This window comes from Fringilla coelebs (genome assembly GCF_963513975.1).
Source record: "Fringilla coelebs genome assembly, chromosome: 27".
NCBI classification, from domain to species: domain Eukaryota; kingdom Metazoa; phylum Chordata; class Aves; order Passeriformes; family Fringillidae; genus Fringilla; species Fringilla coelebs.
Window position 1 is genome coordinate 3,323,187 of NC_140053.1, and position 19,571 is coordinate 3,342,757.

Consider the following 19,571-nt stretch of genomic DNA (forward strand, 5'->3'; position numbering starts at 1 on the left):
CGAAGGGCGCGCGGCGCCGAGTGGGCGGTGCCGGTCGCGACATCGACGGCTGCTGATTGGCGGGGTGGGGGGTCACGTGATGGGAAACGCCCGGGGCCTGAACCGGGCCGGGGCCTGAACCGGGCCGGGGCCTGAACCGGGCCGGGGCCTGAACCGGGCCGGGGCCTGAACCGGGCCGGGGCCTGAACCGGGCCGGGGCCTGCTCAAAGCCCGGCCCGGCCCGGTGCTGCCTCCAAGCGGCCGGGAGGAGGCGGCGGAGCCCCGAGCCGGTCTCCCCGGAGGGCCGGTGCAATCCCTGCCGTTACGGCCTCGGCCCTGCCCCGCTCCATGGGGTCTCAGGTGCCCCTGGAAGGCCGCGGCCGTGACTCAGGCCCCGTGTTCAGTGGCGTTGCTCCTGAAATTATCGAGGACACTCTGATCCACCTGGCCACGGAGAACGAGCAGTACCTGAGCGAGCTGCCCGAGCAGGCTGGGTGCTTCAAAGAGCCGCGGATCGTGGGTGAGGGTCAGCCGGGGCAGCTCCCGGGGCAGCTGACAGCTGCGCACCGAGCTCCGGGAGCCTGCAATGAGTGCCTGCTGTGCTTTTTGCAGAATTTATATTCCTTTTGTCTGAAAAATGGCACTTGGACCAGTCCACACGGTACCAGGCAGTGGAGTTACTGGAACGGTAATGAGAGTCCCAAACACTCAGCACATTTCCCGTCCCCTGGTGGGGTTTCACTGCAGCCCTGTCACACTGTCCCCAAAGCACACCAGATTAATGAGCTTTGCCTCCTCTCTCATTTAACCTGAATTATTTCTTCTACATATACTCTATACATAAATATACATACAATATACATGTATATATTAGATATATTATGTATATATAATATAGTATGTAAATAGACATACTATAGTATGTATATAGTATATATAATATAGTACATGTATATATACACACATGCATTATATATATACACATTATGGATATTATATACACACATGTGTGTATAGATATATATATTATGTATACATCTATATGCATAAATATAAATATATATACATACAGGTATTTGTATATATAGATATATATAGATGTATGTATATACACACATACACAATATATATCACATAGACATGTATGTATATATATTTATATATGTATGTGTATATATACATACATGTATATGTATATATAGATATATATCCATATAAACATATAGATCTATAGCTATATAGATATATATGTGTGTATATCTATAATATATATACACATACATAATATAGATACATGTATGTATAGATATATTATGCACATATAAATATCTATATACAATATGTATACATGTATGTATGTATACATCTATATACCTAAATATAAATATATATATACAAACATGTATTTGTATATATAGATATGTAGATGTATGTATTTATATTATGTATATATATACATACACAATCTATATCACATATACACATACATATAGAAATATATAAGCATACATGTATATGTATATACAGATATAGATCTATATGTACATACAGATCTGTATATAGATCTATATCTGTGTATATATATATATACACACACACATGTATATATTATATATCTATGCATATATTACATATAGGTGGACTTGCCTTTGTTCCTCTCTCTGAGCAACCAGAAGCATTCTCTGAGCAGTTGTGGCTTTTGTAGGTTCATGATCAAGCAGGTAGAGCAGCTGTGTGATGACAGAGGGAGCACTAAAGGGAGCACACAAGGCCAGAGGAGCAGCTGGAGCTCTCTCAGGGATCAGATCACCAACACCTTTGTCCTCAGACTCGTGTCCTGTGTTCAGCTTGCCAGCAAACTCTCTCTGCACTACAGTGTAAGCCAGCTCAGCCTGTCCTTGCTTTAGCACCGTGGTTAAATCTGCAGTGTATTAATCTCTCTTAAAAATAGATTTCCTTTTTGGAAGACAGTAGTGATAATGAGATGCCAAGGACACCACATTCCCTTTAGGGTAGGTGAATTGCTGCTCATCCAGTAACAATTTGTTGGGAAGTGTTCCCAGTTCTGGGGGGGGAAAAAAGTGCAGGAAAATCTCAGCCCTGTGGTGTGTCCACAGGGGTTCACACCTGCCTGGGGATGGTTGGTTGAGCTGAAACCTGTGGGGAAGGTCAGAGCTGGATTTCCCATGCCAGCTCAAAGGACTGGTGCTCAGCAGGAGCAGAGAGGTGACAGAGCACTTTACTGCCTGGAAGACATTTTGTCTCTTTTCTTTCCTCTTCAGAGAGTGACCAGTGACACAGCTTTAACATTTTTGCAATCCTTAAAATACTCCTACACTAAACAGGAATTGCTGGAGTCAGAGCTTGCTGTTTTAAACACTCTGCACTTCCACATCAATGTGTCAACCCCCTTGGCCTACGTGGAATTGCTCCTGGAGGTTCTAGGTGAGAGTATCAGTCAGGGAGAAGGGAAGGAAGTTTTTTAGTAGGGTCACAGAGCTGTTGCTGGTCTGCAATGTCTCATATTACAGATTTTTGCACGTGGAACTGTTCAGATTATCCAGAGCTTCACTTTTTAGATGAGAACTTTGTCATTTGTAGAATGTTGTTGGACAGCCAGCCATGAGTCATTCAGTAAAATATTAAGAGTTTAAAGCCCCCAAATGTGATGCCTGACCAAATTTTCTACAATCACTCACCACTTTCTTGGCCCAGTATGGAAACCCAGGGCACTGGGAATATTTCTTTGTCTGCTCTGGGGTGCTCTGATCCCAGCGGAGCACTGACTCTGACCCTCATTCCTGGAGAAAGTTTCCCAGAGTTCAAGATAGACTGGAATCCACAAAAGTGTAAAAGAGATTATAGATGGCAGTGTGGGTGTGTCACTTGGTGAGAAATTGAGGTTTTGGGATTTTTAGTATGTTGTGGATGGAAGCAAGATGGAGGGCACAGGGTGTCATCCTGGGTTTCTTCTTCATGCTTCTTCTTCCTCCTTCTCCATGGGTTTGGGTGGAATTTTGAAATTGTGTGGAAAAATCCACATTGAGGGCTCCTTGGGATCAGTTATTGGGTTAAAAGGGAAAATAATCTAGGTGTCAATTCTTAAAATAATCTAGGTGTCTGGGATAGTTTAATCTTAAAAGACCTTGTACCAAGAGATTGTTGGCCATTTTGTGCCTTCTAATGAAAAGCTGCCCAACTCACAGCAGTTTTACTGATAAGAAATAATAAACACTTGAGTCTGAACACGAATTACTGTCTCAAGTGCTTTCAATCCAGACCCACTGGTACTGCCATAGCCCAGTTCTGACAGCCTGAATTTGAGAGTGAAATTACATTGAGGCTGAGAGGGATCCTGTGGCATTCAGAGACAGAGCAGTTGTCCTCAGAATTCCCTCTCCCTCAATGTAGTGACCCAAAATGTGGCACTGATGGTGTGATCTCTGCCAGGATACAATGGCTGCTTGCTTCCTGCCAAACCCTTACACCAGATGTGTGTGCAGCTGCTGGACCTCTGCTACCTGACCAGAGAGACCATCTATGACACTCTGCTGAAGATCGCCATCGAAAACTCCACACCCAGCAAACTGCAGATGTAAGACCTGGCAATGACTTAAAATAACCCTTTGAAATTAAAACCTTTGGAAAAGCTAATATGCTGCTATTTATGCCATTTTAAAAAATAATTTGGGGGAGGGGGCATTAATCATTGTTTCTAAATATAGCAGTTCAAAGCAACATGCTTTTCCACAGTTGCTTCAAGGGCAAGGAGTGTTTCATTTAAGAAATGAAAAATCCAGCCTTGCACTGTCAGTTCCAGTGGTTTATTCAGGCTGGCCTGAATAAACCAACATGTTCTGGGCACTGGCAGCTGCAGCAGCAGGTGCTTTTGAACTGTGAAGCAACTTTTACACCTGAACAGACTTTTCCTCCTGCAGAGCCAAGTTTTTAACAGTGAAGGAAGATTTCATGCTCCTGGCTGTTGGAGTCATCAGTACAGGTGTGTTCATCCTGAGCCCCGGGCACTGGGAGCAGGTACAGTCACTGCTGGAGGCGTTGGCTCCACGGGAACACAGTGCCCAGGTGGTTTATCTGTGGTGGTTCCAGCACAGCAGGTGGGGCTGCACTGGGAGGGACACCTCTGTCCTTTAGCACAAAGCACGTGGGTTTCTGTCAGAGCTGTGTGCTGGCACTGCTGAGTGCCTGATGTGTTGCTTTTTGAGTTAGGTCTTATGAGCTCTTAGAGAAACTTGTTACACTTGAGATAGCTTAGCTACTTTGAATGGTATAAAATCAGTAGGATGGCTTTTGAGGTAGTGTTGAAAATAGAAAAAGTTTAATAAAAGGCAAAATAACAAAGCTCTTACAGAGAAAAATCGAGTTAGGGGTGAGAGGTTCTTGCTCCTGCTAAAACACCCCACAAAAGCAATTATTTCCTTTGTTCTCTTCCTTTTCTAGTGAATTATCCTAGGCTGGACCTCTTGGCCTCTGTCCAGTTGGACAGCCCCAGGTCTGAGGTGAAGTCCCTAAGGTCCTATGAGGTTTGTTTTGTACCAAATTGGGAGAGAAACTTCTGGGCCTTTTGTCTTTTTAAGCAGACAAAGAATAATTTAGTCACTCCTTCAACATTCCTACAAGTGCCCTCACCTTTAGTGCTTCACAGAACAAAACCCCACAGGCAATGTTTCACTGGCAGGTAGACCAGTTACTCTTGTCAGTCTGTAAACTCACAGATTTAGGTGATCTTTTCTTTTTTCCAGGCTGTGGAGCATTTAAACTGCATCACTGGCATTACTCCACAGAGCATCCTGGAGTTCTCCTACGCCGTGGTGAGGCGCATCGTTGGCAGCACCACACCCGAGCAGCACCATGGCACCAAATCTCCTCAGGACAGAATTCCTCCCCAGAAATAGAACCATCCTGTCCCTCCAGTCACTGCCCCAGCAGGAGGAGCTGTCACACTGCTGACAACTGTCCCTCCTCTGTGACACTGCCCAGCACAGCTCAGGGTTACCTGAATTCTGTCAGGTGTTCATTAGCAAAGCTCCTGCTAGGCATCACAGTCATGCTCTGAAAGGAGGCCCAACAGCACCACAGTGTTTAGAAATGCCCTCAAAGCTTTATTGTAACAGCTGCATCTTTTAAATTTTGAATCTAAGCTCCCTTTAATCAGAAATCCCTCACAGTGGTTGTGTTTGAAAGGTGCTGCCATGCCTGGTAGGACCAGCTCTCACAAATGGGGCTGCTCTGTCTCCTGCTGCTGCTTTTCTAAAACCCCTGTCCCACCTCCCTGGGATTGTCCCCTCTGTGCCAGCACCGTGACTGTCACCACAGCAGTGCCCAGGCTGGCTGTCCCTGCCAGTGCCAGGGGTCTGTGCTGTGCCAGGCACTGATGGCTGGAAACACCTGGAATAATTTCATTGTTTCCTCAGCACAGCCCTGTGCAGGAACAGCCTGCAGGAGGGATTACAGTGCTGTAATGGTATCAAACCTAGATAAATGCAGCAGCACAAAGTAGTGCTGATATGACTTAGAAAATATTTTAAATTCTTTATTGACCAGGCAGAGTTCTGGCAGTTTTCCCACATTATTCCCTGTGTTTGTAATGTCCTGCTTTTCCAACCTTGCATTAGCTGTAAGAGAGCAGCATCAAACTGATGCTCATTTGACAATGATTTATGTGAATGGCCATAAACCCCAAAAATAACAGTTTAGAATCCATTTAATAGCTGGGTTTTATTCTGTTCAACTCAATGATACAACTTTGCATATTGCTTTTCTACAAACTACTTGTAATAATGGCATTTCAAATAAAGTGTCTTGTGGATTTTTGGTATTGTAAACATTTTGTACTGGTTAATATTAAGAGACATCTTAATTTGCCTTTCTCCAACACAATGCAGACACTCCATGGCTGCCAGGCCAAGTTCTGATCACAGTTACTTGTTATAGAATTGGGATGAGACCCAGGCCAGGCCCCATTTCAGGTTAGTTAACATGAATTTTAGTGCTTTTGTCCACTGCTCTTCAGAGTTAAATTGTGTTTTAATTGAATAAGAGCCACCACTGCCACCTGTGTCTTCGATCTTTCCTTTCTCCACGTCCATCCTGTATCACACACAAGCTTTAATTAGTGTATTCCTACTGTAAACATTTGATCTCAGTATGACACCAAGCACTACATTTTAAATCTGACAATAACACTATCCTGTTTTTAAAGGGATCTGAGCAGGCCTCAGGACTCCACCCAAGGGGCTGGCTTTAAGTTTCAATGAAACTATCAAACACATCATTAAGAATTCCAGATGATTTCTGAAAAATCAGGGCTGAAACAGCAAGCAGTGCTAGGGGGAGCACACAGGGCTGAATTTGACAGTTTTGTGGCAACACTCACCTGTAAGGCAAACAAAACCGAGTTTCACCTTTCTCCACTTCCTCTTTGAACTGTTGCACACAGTCCAGGAATGCCACCATGGCGTGATCAAACTTATTGTCCCAGAAGAACCTCAAGCCTCCAGAACAGTACAGGGGAAGCTCCTGGAAAAGAGATTTGTATCAGGAACACCAAGCACCTGTTTTTGATATGGTCACTGCAGCTTTTTAACCTCATGTGAGGCTTAAATTTGTCATGGGATGCTGAGAAATGGCTTGTGGCACAGGGTGAGTGTGACTGGTTTTGTGCAAGTGCCTACCATGTGCAGGCATATTTTCCTGACTTCCACCAAGCTCAAATCATGCCATCTGCCTGCCAATCACCCCAAAGCATGCCTCTGCCTCTGGCCAGGTCATTCAACAGTTCTGCTGCTGGCTGGCAGCACCAGTGGCTTCATACAGGATGTGAGATGTCACCATTTTGGAGGAGCTGGGGCAGCCAGCTTTCCTGGACTCCAAATCCACAGAGACCAAGCTTTGTTTCCTGCACCCCCAGTGTGACCAGGGCTCTGGCACTCAAGATCAATGTCCCATGGTTTCTATGGGATCCCTTACCTTGGATTTGTCTGTGAGGGACTCCAAATAGGAGTGGTTGCCATAGGGGACAAGGCGGTATCTGAAAAAAAAGAGACAGAATTCACAGGCACCTGAGTCTGCCTGGCTTCCTCTGGGCCATAAATCACCTGTGGGTGGTACTGCAGGTACCTCTGGAACTTCAGGCCCATTTTGTTGGCCAGGGCATGCAGCAGCAGCACAGTCTGCCCCCAGGCAGCGTTGATCTCGTTCCATTCCACAGGAACGCTGGGGAGGCGGCCGAGCCTGAAGTTATTTATTGTGCCAAACTGCCCACTGTGCCTGTGATAAGAAGAATTATAAATAAATGTGCTAGGCTAGGAAAAGCTCCTAGCCTGATAACCAAATAGGGGCTGTGTCCCAACAGCACAGCACACACAGTGCCAGCCAAGCACAAGGAGGGTTTGGGTCTATTCTTAACAAGAGTATGTAAACGCCAAACACTTGTTCTCTTTTTGTCATAAAACCACAAAAAAAACCCCTAGCCAGCCTCTCCAAGCTGCCTGCTCTGTGAACCCAAATGCCAGTGTCACTGCTGGCTGGCACAGAGGTTCCCAAAGTGTTACTGGGACTGGTGAAGGAGCCATTTCCCAGTCCCACAGCCTGGCACACTTTACTCAGCTGCCCTGCCTGGGACGTGGCATTCACTGCTTTGCTGGGAGGTAATTGTGAGCTGGCTTGCACCTTTCCTGTCAAATGCAGTGACTTAAAAACCTTCACACTGCAGATTCCAAGAAAATGGATGATATTCCAGTGTCCACATTACCAGATGTGAAAGGTGGCATTGAACACGTTGGTTTTCTTTAGTTTATCCAACTGCATCTGGGCATAGCGCATCTGGTTGTCCACACTTTTCAGCTCATCATCCAGCTCCAGCTGCTGCCTCTTGAACTCACAGTATTCCTTCTGGTACCTTTGAGCACAAACAAGACAAGAAGTGCTGAGTGCTGGCTTCTACCTCAGAGTGACAGCTCTGCAGGACAGTTTGGTCTCACTTTCCTTCTGTACAGAGCAAGCCACTGGCATTTGGGCACATTTACAGGTTCCTCATGTTACCATTTACATGTTTCTCATTTATTTTTTTGCCTCCAAGCCCTGCCACAAGCTGCAGGAACAGCTCACTCACTGAGCCTCCTCCTGCTCCAGCCGTTCAGCCTCTGCCCTGACTTTCTCAAAGTCCTCAGCCACAATCTTGCGGTTCTTCTCCACATCCTCCAGCTCCTGAATCAGCCGCTCTTCCTCCAGTGCCAGCTCCTTCAGCTCTGTCTGCAGCTTCTCTTTATCATCCTCGTTCATCTGCTCCAGTATCTCCAGGCATCTCCTAGAGGAGAACAACAGGATTGCCAGAACAGGTATCCTGGGAAGCCCTGCACTGCCAGCCCCGGCAGCTCTTGTCAATCCTGAGGTCTACATGAGACATAAACTTTAAAAAATTTAGAGATTTTAGAGGAGCTAGGATTTTAGTTAGAAATTAACTTTATTGGAATAAATTAAAAAAAATGGGTAGGCCTTGATGAAGTTAAGAGTTAGTAGTTAATTAATAATTGATTGCTTTTCAACACGATGTTTGGCTAGCTGGGTTTATAATGAAGAATATAGAAACTGATAAATGGCTTTTAATAACATAAGACAATTGTTTTTAGGAACATAAGACAATTGTAGGCCTCCTCTGTTCTGAAACCAATTGAAGCCAGGGAATGGGAGTCCTACCAAGGGTTCATTTGTGATATTTGCATTGAAAAGGCAGAAAGGTCAGAACGAGGAAGACTTCATTTACTTTCTCATTTTGGGACCCCTCCCCATGAAAGGGACCACTGACCCATTTCAAGGAACAAACTACACATGATTAATGGCTTTTGAAGTAATTACCATGGGAAGTGGGGAATGGGATGTACCAAAGTTATGAATGTGCATTTGTATTTTGGGTATTCAATATTTGTATAGATAAAACGACTCTGTAACCACCTGTAAACTGTGGTGTGTATTTGGGAGTTATCCCACAATAAACATACACTTTCTAACTTTAAACTGTTAGTGAGTTTTTGTCCCAGTTGGATATTGGTACTAGATCAACATCCATATTTTTTAATAAACCACCCACACCAATTGTGCCTCAAGCCACAGCAGCTCTGTCACCTCTGCATCACTCACTTGTAGTTCTGGCACTCGTTCTCCGTGATGTTGAGCTGTGTGTCCAGCTGGTCCAGCAGAGTGTCTGTGCATTCCTCACACAGTGGGTGATCCACATCTGTCTGCCCAGACATGATGTCAAAGAGGTCACCAGTGACCTGGAAGAAGGGCTCACATCAGTGCAAGTGAAACCACAGGCAGCTGCCCGCTGCTTTTCAGCAGCTTCAGTTAGCAGGAATCCTCTTTGCAGGCCAAACGGTGATTAAAATAACCTTATCTCTGCTCAACTACTCACCAACTAAGGCCCTGGAAGGCAAATGCTATGGGAAACTTTGCAGTCTAATTTTGCAGAGCATCAGAAAAAACTAGTGCTCTGTTCCCAAGGATCTGAGTTTGCCAGCTCGTGACCCACTTGCCTTCAGTCTCCTGCTGAGGTTTTCCATGGTGCCACCATCCGAGGCCTCCCCGATCAGCGTGAAACTGTTGGCACTTTCTGTTGACATCATTCTTGGAAAGAACGATACTGACGTGAGTGCTAAGTGCTGAGGGGAGGCAGCTCCAGCACCAGCCCAGAATCTGGGGCTGGCTCAGGGAAAAGGGAGAGCTGGAGGCTGGGCCAACCCCTGTTTTGGGGGTTCTGTCAGGTTTTCTGACCCACAGCGCCCCAAGGACTGTGCACGGGGATCCTGCAGGGGAAGCTCTGGGGCTCACACGGGCTGTTCAGCGTGACCCAGCCCCGTGAGGGGACCTTTCTGAGGCACGGCCCAAGCTCAGCCGGGCCTGGCGGGACCGTGACTGTACCTGGCAGGCGGGATGAACCTCCTGGACACGCCATCCTGCCGGTTCTCCACGAAAGCTTCCTGAAGGCAAGGAGACATCGTTACCGGCAGGCCCGGGGGAGCAGCCGCCCAGCCGCCGCCGCGCCCGGCCCCGCCGTACCTCCGTCAGGGCGCTCTCCTCTTCGTGCAGGTCCCCGGGCCTGGCCGGGGCGGCGCTCACCAGCGGGGCTGTGGGAGAGACGGCGTCAGCCGGGCCCGGGCCTAGGCCCGAGCCCCGGCCGCCCACCCAACCCCGCGGCGCTCGGTACCGGTGAGCTCCTGGATGGTGAGGCGGTCGAGCACCTTGAAGGAGGTGTCGAGCTTGAGCGGCTGGCAGCAGCGCTGGCACACGAAGCTGACGTGCGCGGTGCCGCCGGTGCCGCCGCCCGCCCGCGCTGCCTCCATCGCGCCGCCCGCGCGCGCCCCGCCATCGCCGCGCGCCGGACGTGACGCAGGCGGGGCGCGGTCCCGGCGGCGCCGCCCGCGCCATTTTCGGTGTCCCCGCCCCGGGCGGCGCTTGAGCGGCCGGGCCCCGGCGGCGCGTGCGCGCGCGCGCGCGGCGGAGGGGAGGGGGGGCGGTCACGCGGGCGGCGGGCGCGCGCGGCATTGGCGGGCGCGCGGCGTGAGGTCATTTCCGGTGTGGGCCCCGGGGAAGCGGAGCGGCCCCGAGACCGGACCCGCCATGGCCTCGCTGCTCAAGGTGGACCCGGAGGTGAAGCTCAAGGTGCGCCCGGCCCCGCCGCTTGCCCCGCCCCGCCTGGCCTCGCCCGGCTCGGTTCGGCCCCGCTCGGCGGCCGCCTCCGCCCCGCCGGCCCGTGCCGAGCTCTGCTGGCGCCGGCCCGGGGCGGGGCGGGCTTGGGGCCGCCCCACGGTGCCTCCCGGCCGTTCCAGCCCGGCCGCCGAGCGCGGCCCGCCCGCCCCGACGAGCCCCCGGTGTCTCCACCCCCGCCCGGCCCTGCAGCGCCGGGGGGCGGGGATGCGGCCGGGGCTGGGCTGTGGCCGCCCCCGAGCCGGGCCCCGTGTGCCCCGGGGGGCGGCCCGGCGGATCTGAGGATCTTCCCTCCCGGCGGGAGCTCCGCGGTTTCCGGCTCCCCGCAGCGTCCAGGGCCGGGGCTGGGCGGACGGAGCGGCCCCGGGCAGCTCCCGCTCGGTGTTGGCGGGCTCCTCCCGGTCCCCCGGGAGAGCGGGAGCTGTGCCGCGAGGGTCATGCGGGGCTCCGCGCGGCCTCCCCGGCTGTTCAGAGCCACCCTGACCTGTCCCTGTTTGTTCTGTAGGTTGACTCCTTCAGGGAGCGGATCACGAGTGAGGTGAGTGCACGGGCCGGGCAGGAACGGGGTTGTTTTTGGCCTTATCTTTGTGCCACACTCGGTTGTGGGTTGAGCCTGCCCTGGAAGCCTAGCAACACCCAGCTGATGCCCTCTCACTGCAGCGAGGCTCCTGAGCCTCGTGGCTTTCGTCTCACCTGGGCTTTGTTTGGTGCTGGCAGCAGGAAGCACTTGCTTCTCTTTGTTTCCTGCTTGTGCACAGCTGATTTCCCTGGTGTTCTTGCCTGCTGGTGGGAGCCACGTGGCCTTCTTCCACATCACTGTTTGTTCTTTCTTTTTTTCTTTCTTAGGCTGAAGACCTCGTAGCAAACTTTTTTCCAAAGAAGCTGTTAGAACTCGATGGATTCCTTAAGGTAGGGTGTGCCTTGTGCTTTGTATCCTTTTCTACTTTCAGCTACATTTTGAAAGCCTTGTGGCCGGTCTCTCCAGGGCTGTTTTCTGTGCATTCCACCTTGCTGCAGGGACACGAGGCAGCAGCTGCAGTGCTGTTGGCTCTGGAGGGGTGCTGCCTTGTGCAGTTTGCTTTGTGTGATCTCTCACATTTATCTTTCTCCCCACTGGGCTGTCCCTGGCACAGCCTATTGCCTGAGCTTTTATCTTCCTTCATCCTAATTTTGGACAAGAAGGAGGCATGAATCTTCTGTCTTGTTGTGTTTGGTGTGGCAGAATTTGTTAGCTCATGATCAAGTAACAAATCTGCTTTATTTTGCAGGACCCCATCCTGAATATTCATGATCTTACTCAGATCCATTCGGACATGAACCTCCCAGTGCCTGACCCAATTCTTCTCACCAACAGCCATGATGGACTGGATGGGGTAAGGTTACTCTCCTGGCTGTGATCCCAGCTCCTGTTCAAACTGCATGGTTTGCTCTCTGCTGGGCTGGGATATTCTTATTTAATACCAAGCCTTGGCTCAGAGGCTGTTAGAGATTGATCTCTTGAGCCTGGAGGTAACACTGCTCTGCAGCTCTTCTTGGGATTTAAGGGAGAGTGCTCAGAAACCAGGAACATGGCAGGGCTCTTAAGTTTTCCTTTTTTTTTTTTCCTTTGCAACATCTCTACAGCTTACAACTAGTTTGTGAGTAAAATATTTTGTATATTTTAGCCAAATATGAAAAAGAGGAAGCTGGAAGACCACGAAGAGACCTTTCAGGGTAAGAATCCCCAAGTCTCTTGTATTACTGCCTGCCCCCTGAGCTGCTGCACTGAGCCTTGAAGATGCAAATTGTGCAAGCCCCACTTGCCCTGCCCTGACAGCAGCTGCTGCTCATGCAGGTCAGAGCCTGACCTACAGATGTTTTGATGTGGAGGAGTCAGGTTCTAGCTCTTAGGAGCATAATTAGTACTTCTCTGATAGACATAAGTAGTACTTGGCTGGGTCTTGGCCTGCTGACAGAGGCAGCTGATCTCCTGGTGGCTCTGTGCAGTTCCTCTCTTTGTCTGGAAGAACATTCCAGCCTTTGCATTAAGCTGAGACAGAAACTTCTTGTGCACCAGGAAAACCCTTTGTGCTCAGCATCCTCAAGCTCTTCAGTCTCATCCTGCTCTGTGTTCTCTCCTTTCCTTCCTTTGTAGTCACTGCTTGTCCCATGTCCCTTTCCCCTTCCCTGCAGGTGGCCACAGCCTGGCTCAGTCCCTTTCTGGCCTTGGTGGGAGATGAGTGAGGCTCAGGTGGCCCCTCAGCCCATCCCTGGTGCAGCTGCTCCTGTGAGTCCCTGACACTGGGGGTTTGTCTCTGCCACAGGTACCAAAGTGTTTGTCATGCCCAATGGGATGCTGAAGAGCAACCAGCAGCTGGTGGACATCATTGAGAAAGTGAAACCAGAGATCAGGCTGCTCATTGAGAAGTGCAATACGGTGGGTGTGAGTGGGAGCCTGGAGCAAGGGGAGGCAGTTGGGGTGGTGTTACTCCTGGAGAGGTGGAGCTGTGGGAGGAGCAGATGAGGAAAAGCAGAGCTTTGTCCTGTCTGACTGGTGAAACCCTTGGGGAGCTCTGTGGTTCACCTGAAGGAGCAGGATGTCTGTTATCAGGCCTCATGAGGCTTTGCTTTGCCCTTCTTTTGCCCAGGCACAAGAGCTCCTGTGGCATGGTGAGGAGAGCTTTCCATGGGAAGCTGTGCCTGTGCTGGCTTGCATGGCATGGGAAGTAATCTTGGAAGTGTTATAGGTGCATAAGGGACCTGCAGCAGTTGATCATGAGCTGTGTTGCAAAGGCAAGGTTCTGGGAGCTTTTGCTGACATTCCTGAGAGAAGTCTTTGAGCAGATGTTGGCATTGGTCAGTGCTGTGATTTCTCCACTGCAGGTCAAAATGTGGGTGCAGCTTCTCATTCCCAGGATAGAGGATGGGAACAACTTTGGTGTTTCTATTCAGGTAAGGCACTGCTCTGTGCTCCAGGGACTTGGGTCTCTGGGGTTCCTCTGGATCTTTCAGTTCATGATATCCAGCAGTTACAGTCATGGGGTTGGCTTAGATTTTAAAACCCAAACCTGAACTTGATGTGGTGCTGCTGAAACAGTGCTTCCTGAGCCCTGAAGGCCAGCTGCAGCCCACTGCAGCTAACAGCTTCCTTATCTTCCCTGCAGGAAGAAACAGTTGCTGAGCTTCGGACTGTGGAGAGTGAGGCAGCATCTTACCTGGACCAGATTTCTAGGTAGGCATGCAAGAATAGACTTCTTCCTTGGGATCTCCTTGGAAGAGGAATGTTTTTGGGAAAGGTCCTCCAGCTGTTGTTACAGGGCAGCTTAGACCTGAAAATAATCCTGGTGCTGTTTATCTGAGCTTTAATCTCTCTCTTCCCCTGCCAGATACTGTATCACAAGAGCAAAGTTGGTTTCCAAAATGGCTTTATTGGGATCTTTTTTGGGATCTCCTTAGAAGATAAATGTTTTTGAGAAAGGTCCTCCAGCTGTTGTTACAAGGCAGCTTGGACCTGAAAATAATCCTGGTTATTTATCTGAGCTTTAATCTCTGTCTTTTCTTGACAGATACTATATCACAAGAGCAAAGTTGGTTTCCAAAATAGCCAAGTACCCTCATGTGGTAAGTCAGCGCAGACGTGCAGATTTACATGTTGATGCTGGGACTCTGAGCTGCTTTGTCACTGTCCTTTCTGAGCTGAGGGCCCTGGGGGAAGAAGGGGTGATCATGTAAGGATTGAGCTGAGGGTGGGGGTGCTTTGTGGGAGGCTGGGCTGAGCTGTGTGTGCCCCTGGCAGGAGGATTATCGCCGCACCGTGACGGAGATCGACGAGAAGGAGTACATTAGTCTGCGCCTCATCATTTCAGAGCTGAGAAATCAATATGTGAGTGAAAACACACAGCTCACACTGTGCTCCTGCTGCTGCTCCTCTCCCCTTTCCCCCTGAGCCTGCCTGCTTCCCACTTTGGCTCCAGTGAAGTGTTTCTCCACCCTCTCGTAGAGATTCAGATGTTTCCAGCAGTGCTCACAGGGCCATAGAGCAAAATATTCCTGCCCCTCTGTGGGAATCTGATCCTCAGCTCTTCACACAAGGCAATCCTAGGGTTTCTGAATGAATGTTTTTGGTATTATGTGTACTGGCTTCTGTAAGGTCTGGCTGAAGGAAGGCCTTACCTTAACCAGGTGTGTGGTTGCTCACAGGGGTTGAGGGTGGTGCCAAGAAGAGCGTGCTGCCGTGGCAACCAGTGCTTATGGTGAAAACTGGATGGCTGGCTTCCTGTCTAAGTCCTTTCTTCCTTTTTGCAGGTCACTTTGCATGACATGATCCTTAAAAACATTGAGAAGATCAAGAGGCCTCGGAGCAGCAATGCTGAGACCCTCTATTAAGTGTCAACGTTTGAACTTGAGAACTGTTCAGTCAACTAAAGACCGTCATTGCCTTGGTTTGTTACGTGACTATCGAGATGGGAAACTGGCTGGAAATAGTATTGCATTCTTAGTTAAACTCTAAAGAAATTCTTGCCTAGTTTTGTGATTGGTTTTGTTCAGGTCTCAGGAGCTCTCCCTCTTCCTCTAGTCACTGGTAGTAGAGGCCATGCTGCATTGGACGCCCCAGAGGCTGCTGCAGCCAGGCAGGGACATTCCTTCATGCCTTGCTTCCTACCTGAGTGGGAACAACACTATAGACCAAGCCCTTGTCCTGTCCCATCTCTTGTCTGGTGGCTGCACTGGGGTCTCTGGAACAGGGCAAGCAGCCCAGCACAAGGGCAGCCTGGCAGTGCCACAGCAGGGAAGCTCTGTCCCCACTGCTGGCTGTGGCCAGGCCCCTCTGCCACCAGCTCTGCACTGACCAGGGACTCTGCCCCTTGGCAGCTGTGCTCTGGTGCCACTGAGCCATCTGCACTCCCTTTCAGCCTGCCCCACAGGTCTCTGCCTCACCACTTCTGTCTGGATCAGTGCAGAGCATGAGGCAAAATGCTTGGAACTAGAGCTGGTGCTGTCCTGGCTGTCAGGAGCTCAGGTGGCTTCTGCCATTTGACTAGAGCCACTTTCTTGGCTAAAACCAATGTTCTTTCACATACATCCCAGTTGCCCCTTCAGCATGGGCTGCTTTTGCCTGGGCTGAGGGAAGGGAGGGGCTGGAGATCTGATGCTAAAGTCCTAAAATATCTCTGCATGTGATCAGGCTGAGTCCCCCTGTCCCTGGCAGTGCTTCCTGGTGCCTGGGCAGAGCAGGCTGGCTGCCACAGCTGGTGCTTGACGGTGAGGGTGGCTGATACCCACCTGGTACCTTGCAGACCTTGCAGTCTTTCCCCTGCAAAGGGCACACTCCCGTGCCTCGTGACTCCTCCAAGCTGCCAGAACATTTCGTGGTCCATTACAAACCCCCTTGGAAATGACTGGTTGTGTTGCGTCAGTTTTTGTGTGTGGCAAGTGGGCCCATCACGCTGCAGGCTTCAAAATTTTCTTATTTATAGTATTTCTACTTAAGTCCCCTAATCAGGGAAGGTTAAATCATTTGTTTCAGGAACCTTGCTGTTTCCCAGGTCTCGCTGTTACACCTGTATATTCTTATTGTGCAGTAGCCTTAAGAGTTGTGTTAATCTCATTGTAACAACAGTGACAAATGGAATGAACTTTCTCCCCTTATTTTTTTTACTTTGTTTTTAGTTTTTTTGTTTGTTTTTTTTTTTTTTTTTTCTCTGCTTCCACATCTAAGAGCCATGTTGTCTCTTGCTGGTTTCCCAGGGATTTGCCCAGAGTGTGGGGGGCTGCTGGCCCTTGCTATAGACTCTTCTGTTGTTGTTTGTAGTAAGTCAACTCTTAGTCTTCCCGCTAATAAATATTCAGTAACAAACCAACTGCGTTGAGCTGCTGTCTGGGAGCAGCACTTCCCCTTGTGTTTCTTTGTATTGATTCCTTTTAATTTGTTCAGCTTTCTTTGCCAGATGAACCTATGTAAACTTTTACCATGTCAAGAAATTAAAATAAGGTACTTGGAATTCTTTCAAGGCAGCCCCCCGTGTGTGATGCTGGGCTCTTAGGCCATGCAGTTTTAGTGTCCAGTTCTGGTTCTGCCTTTTTCACATTCAGTTGCTCCTTCCCTTCATTCTCCTCATTCCTCTTTGTTATAAACTAGTCTGCTGTGCAGGTTGTTTCTGTTCCATCAGCATGCCTCACATTGGGCATGATTTTACCCGTGGGCTTGGGTTTGATGGAATCTGTCCCATCTCAGCCCAGTTGGGCTGTCCCAGTGCAAACAGATGTGGTGTTTCTCTGAGCCTGCAGTTGCTCCAGGGTTTCTCTGTCTTGTGGGCAGGTGTCTCTTGGCTGTCCTGGATGCAGCACCCAGTGTCTCTCTGGGGCACACTTCTCTTGCTCCTGGCTGCTCCCTGTGTGTGGTACCCAGCAGAAGCAGCTGTCCTGCTGTCCCCAGCCACAGTGCCCTCTGCTCTTCTGGGCATCATCCTGTGCCTTGCCTGCCTCCTGGGGCACAGAGGCCTCTCGAGGGGCACTCGAGACTTTCCTGAGTGTCCTGCAGGGCTGCAGCCCCTCTGAGCCAGCAGAGGGTGCAGGGTTTGGTGCCTGTTTGGGGTTGTGCCTGTTGCTGCCCAGCAGAGGCTGTGACTGGCCCTGGGAGCAGCTCCAGACTGGGGCTCTGGCTGTGGCACCTCTGGCTGCCCAGGAACAGGAGCAGCCACTTGTGCAGGGAAGTTCCTGCAGTGTGGGAAAGCCCTGCAGGTGCCTGACCCATGCAGGGAGGGGGCACTGAGCTGCACACACATCTCAGGGCCAAGGCAGCTGGAGCAGAGCCCAAAGGAAGGACTTGCTGGCAGGATTTGGTGTGGTGCAGCATGAGGGGGGCTCCTCCTCACCACAGTCAAAAAATCTGAGCTCTCAGGGAGCCCGTGCCAGCACTGCCATGGAAGGATGGAGCATCCAGATCTTGGCAGGTGCTGGCAGGGAGTGGGGTTCATCTGTGGGAGCAGGGGAGGGTTTGTTGTCTGGGAACAGTTGCAGTGTGCAGTCAGGGCTCTGCTTCACCAGCCTTTGAGACATCCCAGCTTAATGCAGGGGAGGAGAACAATGGCTCAGCAGCTGTGTGCAGCCACAGGCACTGCCAGCAGCACAGCTGGAAGGGAGGAAGGGTCAGGCAGGTCCCACTGTTGTGCTTTGCATAAGCTGACCCCTGAGGTGAGGCATTGGGAGTGGGAGCTTTCTAAAGTCTGAGCTCTGCTTTGGGGCTTGCTCAAGCCTTGCTGGTGTTTAGGAGTGTTGGCAGGGGTTTTCCTCCTGTGCCCTTTCCCCAGCTGTCACAGTTACTGTCTGAGTTTTCCCCAGCCAAAACCTGTCTGCATCTGGTTTGGGTTTCAGTAAATTTCAGATGCTATTTTTTGCCACCTTTACCTTTCTGTGTGCGTGAAAAACAGCACTCCCATCTCCCTGGCTGTGTTTGGGGAACGTGGGCAATTTAGTAAATAGAAGATGGGCAGTGCCTAAAAGCAACCACGTAGCCAAAATAAAACATGGGTAGGATGTGAGTTCTCCATGGGATGTGGGTCAGTGATGGGCTGATCACACTGGGGACTGGCATGTGGGAAGCAGTACGTGCACTGAGCAGGTCATAAACAAGTTACAAGTTACAGAGACGTGCAATTTCTTTAATTCTAGGTTAGCTTTAAGCTGCTGCAGGCTCCTTTTGGAGAGCAATTTCATGGTGTGTGTGGCCCCCAAAGATCCCTCATTGCTTTCCATCAGGCAGCTATTGACACAGGTTCTGGCTCTGCAGACTTAGTTAATTACTCTGCTTCCTCAAATTCCTACTGCAAGGTGAAGGTGGATTTCGGGCTGTTCTGTTTATTCTGAAACAGAGCTCTAAACCAGAGCTGGAAAAGTCCAGCAGAAACAGCCAGTACTAAAAAGCCTGTTATCAGACAAGGCCTCCATGGCACAGGCTCTGCAGTGGGGCAGAGGCAGTGCAGAAAGCTGCCATCCTTATCCAGCAGCCCTGGGGTGTGTGCTGTGGTTGGTTTGTCATGGGGATGTCAGTACAGATTAGGGTTTCTCTTTCTTTCCAAGCCCCCAACATGCAGAGAACCAGGAGTGTTCCCACAGTCTATTTCTGGATTTCTCTCAGCCCAGCTGCAGTGTTGAGTTGTGATTTGTGGGGCAGGAAGGCCTGTGGAGTTTTCCTAAACTACTGCTGTGCTTCTTGGAAAGGGCCCTTCTGTAATTGCAGCCTGAGCCGTGGCTTTGAGGAGCTGCAGATGCAAACCCAAGGGGTGAAGTCAAACCTGAACAATCTCTTTGTGAGCTTCTTGAAGGAAAGATCCACATGAGCTTTGTCTGGCAGCCATGGGGGTTCTGCCACGGTCTCACCTTGGGTGTGCTGGTGTGTGTGGCAGCAGAGCACTTGTCCCATTCCTGGGAGGCAGCAGGTATGTCCTGGCTGTGCCCCAAACCTGACCCAGGACAGCAGAGCTGCTGCTCTGTGCTCCAAGTGAAATGAGCACCATGTTCCAGTCCAAAACCAAAAGGGAATTTTTCTTCCAAGCCTAACCCCAGGTAATCCTTGAAACTTGACTGACTAGGAAATCAGTGCTGCTTTGCCTTGTTTGGGGTTACTCAGAGGCATTTGATTCTGCTGCTGGGAGCTGAGGAGAGCAGGTATTTCTGCCCCTGTGGCTGCACAGCTCTGTTCTCTGTGCTGTCCCTGGCCATTGCTGTGTCTGTGCTGCAGTGAGCCCCTTTGCTGGCTCTGTGGCTCTCCTGGCTGGTGAGGCAGAGCCCTGTGTGCTGGCACAGACAGGATGAGTCTGTTCCTGGCCTCCACAGCTGCAGCCTGCCCTGAGGAAGGCTCGGGCTGCCAGTGGTGGTGAGGATAATGGAGT

General features: G+C 50.2%; 3 protein-coding genes across 3 annotated transcripts; 2 read left to right on the forward strand and 1 right to left on the reverse strand.

Annotated features, from left to right (window-relative positions):
- The first annotated feature begins 248 nt into the window (after positions 1-248).
- Positions 249-5,020, forward strand: CNTD1 (cyclin N-terminal domain containing 1). The gene is made up of 7 exons (XM_084222208.1): positions 249-499; positions 592-667; positions 1,685-1,856; positions 2,262-2,424; positions 3,430-3,574; positions 3,918-4,014; positions 4,740-5,020. Exons 1-7 carry the CDS (start codon positions 328-330, stop codon positions 4,890-4,892), a joined length of 978 nt encoding a protein of 325 aa, XP_084078334.1. The 5' UTR covers positions 249-327; the 3' UTR covers positions 4,893-5,020.
- A 676-nt stretch (positions 5,021-5,696) lies between these two features.
- BECN1 (beclin 1) lies at positions 5,697-10,373 on the reverse strand. Its single transcript, XM_084222207.1, has 11 exons — positions 10,202-10,373; positions 10,054-10,121; positions 9,916-9,974; positions 9,531-9,621; positions 9,136-9,272; positions 8,111-8,305; positions 7,751-7,897; positions 7,117-7,266; positions 6,967-7,027; positions 6,374-6,516; positions 5,697-6,087 (listed from the first exon to the last, which is right to left on the reverse strand). The coding sequence occupies exons 1-11, from the start codon at positions 10,335-10,337 to the stop codon at positions 5,919-5,921; spliced, it is 1,356 nt and encodes a 451-aa protein (XP_084078333.1). The 5' UTR covers positions 10,338-10,373; the 3' UTR covers positions 5,697-5,918.
- A 161-nt stretch (positions 10,374-10,534) lies between these two features.
- Positions 10,535-16,541, forward strand: PSME3 (proteasome activator subunit 3). Its single transcript, XM_084222340.1, has 11 exons — positions 10,535-10,656; positions 11,207-11,239; positions 11,548-11,610; positions 11,970-12,074; positions 12,366-12,414; positions 13,005-13,117; positions 13,564-13,632; positions 13,845-13,912; positions 14,247-14,301; positions 14,477-14,563; positions 14,986-16,541. The coding sequence occupies exons 1-11, from the start codon at positions 10,615-10,617 to the stop codon at positions 15,064-15,066; spliced, it is 765 nt and encodes a 254-aa protein (XP_084078466.1). The 5' UTR covers positions 10,535-10,614; the 3' UTR covers positions 15,067-16,541.
- The last annotated feature ends 3,030 nt before the right edge of the window (positions 16,542-19,571 follow it).

Bases quoted from the DNA above. Each gene is read 5' to 3' on its own strand.
- CNTD1 (XM_084222208.1), top strand. From the start codon at position 328: ATGGGGTCTCAGGTGCCCCTGGAAGGCCGCGGCCGTGACTCAGGCCCC. The intron at 1,857-2,261 runs GTAAGCCAGCTC...TTTCCTCTTCAG, and splicing joins AACTCTCTCTGCACTACAGT to AGAGTGACCAGTGACACAGC. The intron at 2,425-3,429 runs GTGAGAGTATCA...GATCTCTGCCAG, and splicing joins ATTGCTCCTGGAGGTTCTAG to GATACAATGGCTGCTTGCTT.
- PSME3 (XM_084222340.1), top strand. From the start codon at position 10,615: ATGGCCTCGCTGCTCAAGGTGGACCCGGAGGTGAAGCTCAAG. The intron at 11,240-11,547 runs GTGAGTGCACGG...TTTCTTTCTTAG, and splicing joins GGGAGCGGATCACGAGTGAG to GCTGAAGACCTCGTAGCAAA. The intron at 12,075-12,365 runs GTAAGGTTACTC...TGTATATTTTAG, and splicing joins GCCATGATGGACTGGATGGG to CCAAATATGAAAAAGAGGAA.
- BECN1 (XM_084222207.1), bottom strand. From the start codon at position 10,337: ATGGAGGCAGCGCGGGCGGGCGGCGGCACCGGCGGCACCGCGCACGTC. The intron at 9,975-10,053 runs GTACGGCGGGGC...CCTTGCCTTCAG, and splicing joins AGGAGAGCGCCCTGACGGAG to GAAGCTTTCGTGGAGAACCG. The intron at 6,088-6,373 runs GTGAGTGTTGCC...TGTGTGATACAG, and splicing joins CGGTTTTGTTTGCCTTACAG to GATGGACGTGGAGAAAGGAA.